This window comes from Anopheles marshallii, chromosome 2 (assembly GCF_943734725.1).
Source record: "Anopheles marshallii chromosome 2, idAnoMarsDA_429_01, whole genome shotgun sequence".
Classification (NCBI taxonomy): domain Eukaryota; kingdom Metazoa; phylum Arthropoda; class Insecta; order Diptera; family Culicidae; genus Anopheles; species Anopheles marshallii.
In genome coordinates this window covers 62,894,234-62,899,536 of record NC_071326.1, presented here as the reverse complement: position 1 = coordinate 62,899,536, position 5,303 = coordinate 62,894,234, and the positions used below count along the sequence as shown (strand labels likewise).

At 43.7% G+C, this 5,303-nt stretch overlaps 1 protein-coding gene across 1 annotated transcript; it reads left to right on the top strand.

The window, feature by feature from the left end:
- Positions 1–901: 901 nt before the first annotated feature.
- LOC128707025 (alkaline phosphatase 4-like) lies at positions 902–4,699 on the top strand. The gene is made up of 3 exons (XM_053801969.1): positions 902–1,019; positions 3,041–4,177; positions 4,242–4,699. The coding sequence occupies exons 1-3, from the start codon at positions 902–904 to the stop codon at positions 4,697–4,699; spliced, it is 1,713 nt and encodes a 570-aa protein (XP_053657944.1).
- Positions 4,700–5,303: the final 604 nt, after the last annotated feature.

The window sequence follows — 5,303 nt, the reverse complement described above, 5'->3', positions numbered from 1 at the left end:
CTCTCTGCTTTACTTTCTTCTCTCTTCACTTATCTCCTCATGTGGCTGGATATTATTTCACTCTTTGCTAGTCTAATCAAACGCATCGCGCATCGATCGGAGACCGTTTGATTGGAGCTTTTGTATCGCACCTACACAAAAGCTTTTCGGACAATCGAGGTTGGTGCGCTGTAAACAGCATGTGCCGCACGTGAGTAGCGGACCAAACCGCCGAAAGAGAGCAAAATTTCGTCACGGCCATCCATCCGGTCGGTCGGTCTCGATTGTCAAGACTATTGCTTATTGCCCTCCCCTTCTTATCTCGTCTATTTGTATGTGTACACTCCCTTCCCTGCGCGCACTGCAACCCTACTTACCTAACCGTGCACGATCATCGTACAACCCCACTGTTCCCTTTGCTGCTCCGGGGCACAGCCAGAACCGTGGCCGCTGCTGGTTCACATACACCATCGGTACAACGTTTTCAGTATTTAAGCACGATCGGGCCTACGAGAAGGTCAGCAGACAGCATTCGGCGATCGTTTCGGGCTGCGGCTTCTCGATCGGTCGCAGTGAAAGTGTGCGCCACGGAATCGAGCAGACGACAACCGAAGTACACCTGCAGCAGCACCAAGTGGCAGCCAGTGCGTTTGTCGCGTGTATTAAGATCAATCAAAACACGTTCAACCGGTTAATTCGATACCACAGTATCGATCGGAACCAATCATTTATAGTCTACGATGGCCTACTGAGTGGTTGTATTAAAGTTCCCGATCGAACAATAGTGCTCTGCTGGCGCCTTGAATCGTCCCTAGTGAAAGTGTCCTGCACAGCTATCGAAGTTTAACATTGTACACCTTTACTGAACACGTTCTACACGTTGCTTCCACGTTTACATTTGCTTCCTCCGCAAACTATCATCATGGTGCTTTCAATGTGTCGGTGCGTGTTATTGCTGCTAAGTGGTCTATTGTTCGTCCTAATCTGTGATATTGATCGTGCACAGGGTGCTTCCGTCTACAAATCACCTAATCTCGACGGTACGTATCAAGGAGTGCGCAAAAATGTTTCATTCACTTTGGAGGTGAAATGTATGCAACGATTGTAGAAGTTTTGTGCATTAATCGAACCAATACACGATTGCGAATATAGGTTAGTTATTATTTGCGAAATATTCTTCATCTTTATCGGTACTACAACTTCAAGAGGTCTAGGGTTGCCATTACTAACATTCTTTGCATTTTATTTGCCCGAAACGGGATAATCAATCCTGCATACGGGGGATTGGTACGAATGGGATTTTGAACCGGTCCTATCGCGTGAAAATCGTTGCCGCTACGAGTACACCACCGGACCGCGTCAACGGTTTTGTACTGCGTCGTAATAATGAAGGAACGCTGCAGTCTTACAATCTGCAACAAACACTTGTGTTTGCTAATATCAGACACGTAAGAAATTGTTTATACAACTGGCTTTGTAATTCCTGTCACACTTTTTCATGCGTTCCGTAAAGCATGAAACTATTTAAGTTAAAGCAAGCTTTTTAGCAGCTAGCAGCTACTTTTTATGCAAATGTTTCATTGAAGTGAATAGTTTAAAAAGATTTTACATTAATTGATGGTTGATCTTGTCTGTTTGTAGTTTCATTTGTTTTGAATTTGTCAGTCGTTTGCGTAAAAGCCCTGCTAGACCAATGATTTGACTTCCACTTAGGTGTTTTGTTTATTATGACGTAATTGAATTTTTCTTATAGGTATGTTTACCTATTTGAAATGTAAATCAATTATTGTTCCAATTTAATAAAAAAAAAACCTGAAGCTATGCTACACAAACCGCCAATTTCTGAATGCAGTGAGAAGAAAAAACCAGTCACGGTCACATGCTTACATTCGATGTTTTGCGGCTTTCAGGTTTGCAATCAAACAATTGTTCGCGGCCGTGACACTAGCCGTCAATTTGACGTAGTCTGGGGAGCAGTTTGTGGATTGTGCTTTTGCAAGCCTAAACGTAAATCCATCTGCAGATAATAGCTATAACTATCGGCTTAGTTTTTGTCTTCTACCGTGATAACGTGCTAAAGGCATAGCTGAATAACTTATAGTAAATTCCTATTTCATCAATTTTCGTATATAACCACAGTTAACAAAAAACTTCAGTAAGAATCACTACTATTCAGCCTTTAGTTCGTCCCACCTAATAGCCGGTTTGGGCCGACCGAATGCTATATGAATGGTAATTAATTGCCTACCTCACAGCAGGTACACGCGCTAACCCAGATAGCAACAGTGTGTTGTAGGCTGCAGTCACTCGGTCGTTGAACAGCTGGTGCAAACCGTGCAAACTAAAAACGTGACCACTGTCGTCTGATTGAACCGATCAGAGCCGCATGACAAACCGATCATAATCGTATCTCCATTTTCACATCAACTTCGGACACTAATTTCACCGAGCAGAGAAGAAATTCCCCTTTTGCAAAACATGTGCACATTATATTAGCATTGCATTGGTCGGGGAACTCCTTGGTCGGGGAGCTTATTGCATAATGGTTGCCATTTCCGCCATACTTACATAGGTGCAGCTCTAGTATTGAAACTAGTTTTGCCACCAGTAACATAATCCATGATGCTGCAGCACGTGCTGGACGGCAAAGTTGAACCTATTTTTAGATCAAATAACTGAGGCTCGCCTTTGATGCTATGGGTATTAGACCGGTCTGGTTTTTATTTTTAACAGCGAAACAAATTGAACAAGATCCTATCGGGGCAATAGTGCCGGCGCCGGGTGCTGATTGCAGCAACAACATTTAGTTCCAGTGCCGCGCAACTAATGTATTTCAATTGCACAATCGTTATCACACTTGTAGTACAAGGAAGCAAACAGATGATCTTTGGTATAGTTGTGTAAATAATCAGTTTTAATCTTTGTCCAGGGTGCCTGTTTGGAAACCAAGCACAAGAAATACACAATATACCACAGTGGTAAACTAATCTCAATTAGTTGTTTTTACACTGACCTGTTACTCAATATTAATCATTCTCTTCCCGTTTTTTATACCTTCCAGATGCACGTTTCTGGCGACGAAATGCTGAATCCTACCTCAAGAAAGTATTAATGTACGACGAAAATCGTCGTATAATACCCTCGATGGCGAAAAACATTATCATCTTCGTGGGCGACGGTATGGGAATTGCCTCACTATCAACAGGACGCATCTTCAAGGGCCAACGAGCCGGACGATCGGGTGAGGAAGAACAGTTGAGCTTCGACAACTTCCCCAACACGGGCATGTCGAAAACGTACAACACCGACCGACAAGTACCGGACTCTGCCGGTACCGCCACTGCCATGTTCTCTGGCATCAAAACGAAATACGGCGTGCTTGGGGTGGATTATACGATCACCGAGACAAATTTGGAGGCAGCCAAAGTACCATCGTTCATAGATTGGGCACAGGCAGAAGGTAAGCGAACGGGCATAGTGACAACGACACGTGTTACACATGCAACGCCCGCCGCCTGTTACGCTCACAGCATTAACCGGAATTATGAGTGTGGTGCAAATATTCCTGTACATCTGAAAAATCGCATCAAAGACATCGCTCGTCAGATGGTTGAGGATGCACCGGGAAAGAATCTAAATGTTGTGCTTGGTGGAGGTAGAAATCATTTCGGGGCATCCATGCCAGCACATCTAAAGCCGGAGTATAAATTCCAAGGTGCCATGGAGAAGACGTGTATTCGCATCGATGGACGTAACCTGGTTGAGGAGTGGAAGCAACGCTGGAATGGTACAAAAGCTGCATACGCCTGGAAAACTTCCGATCTGAGAGCAGCGGAGCTGGATAAGGTAGAGCATCTACTCGGTCTGTTTAATGACGATCATCTTAGCTATGATTCAGTACGAGACCGATCGCCAGATGGAGAACCCTCACTGAGTGAGATGACTGAGGCAGCGATCAAGGTACTACAGCGACCCGACTCACCTGGGTTTGCTCTCATGGTTGAAGGAGGTCGCATCGATCACGCACATCATCAAAACCATGCTCATCTCGCATTGGCCGAGGTTGTTGAACTAGACAAAGCCGTCGAAACAGCACTCAATATGGTCGATCTTGACGAAACGCTGATCATCGTAACAGCGGACCATTCCCACGCGATGACCTTCAACGGTTATCCAGACCGGGGAAACGACATATTGGGTAAGCACATTTGACCTTCAGAATCTAGCTCTTTTATACTCATTACTATTCCCATCCGTTACAGGCTTCGGTAATCGACCCAACGCAACACCTTATGAAACGATTACCTACGCAAACGGACCCGGTTTCCTGCAGCACCGTTGGAACTCCAGTATGCTGACAGAAGAGTCTACCGATTGGGCGACATGGGTTAAGCTGAATCAGCTCAACAGGAGCGAAGTCACCTACCGGCATCTCTCAGCATTCCCATTGTCGGATGAAACGCACGGCGGTGAAGACGTGGCCGTGTTTGCCTCCGGTCCCGGTGCTAATCTCGTCCGCGGTACGTTCGAACAGAACTATATCGCGTACGTTATGAGTTACGCTGGATGCATGGGTCCGGCCAAACGACTCAATGTTGCCTGTGACGACGACTTCCGACAGGAGTATACTAAAACGTCCAGTGCGCAACGTGCCGCCTGCAGTATTGCACTAGTCATCGTCTTCATGCATGCCATTGTAGGAATAGTCAGGCGAATATAAGTTTTAAGTGTTATCGTACTCTACCGTTTAAATACTGTCAATAATATCGATCGATGCTGGCGTCAAAATCTTAGGAACAAAATATACACCCATTAGCATATAAATAAACGAAACTGTCAAAAATAGAAATATGTGCATAAGTGTATAAACATTTACTAACACTTTTTTTTAATTTATAACGTTCGAACGATCTAACGAAAAAAATGCTATGACTAAGTTTTCCTAATTAACTTCATAATCCAAAGATTTTAAAACATTAACTATTTTCTCAACGCCCCTATAATTGTATGATAAATCTTCCCTTATTGCTCTACAGTTATAAACTATTATAACTGAGAATGCCAAATACTTGGCTTCACGTCAGTCGTTGCCATTCGGTATAAAGTAGACTTCTTAATTCATTGAGATGAAGACTAGAAATGAAACTAGAAGCTAGACTAGAATGAAGAAATATTGCCTTCTGACGATGCATTTTAAATTACATGTTTAAACATGGATTGTGTTAAAGTCGTTGCTTTCTGTAAGAATATTGCCAAGAATACGTGTTGTTCATCACCTGAGTTTTCATCTCTCATTTATCCCATTTGTCCATCCATTCGTAAGA

Bases quoted from the DNA above. Each gene is read 5' to 3' on its own strand.
- LOC128707025 (XM_053801969.1), top strand. From the start codon at position 902: ATGGTGCTTTCAATGTGTCGGTGCGTGTTATTGCTGCTAAGTGGTCTA. The intron at 1,020-3,040 runs GTACGTATCAAG...TATACCTTCCAG, and splicing joins CAAATCACCTAATCTCGACG to ATGCACGTTTCTGGCGACGA. The intron at 4,178-4,241 runs GTAAGCACATTT...CATCCGTTACAG, and splicing joins CCGGGGAAACGACATATTGG to GCTTCGGTAATCGACCCAAC.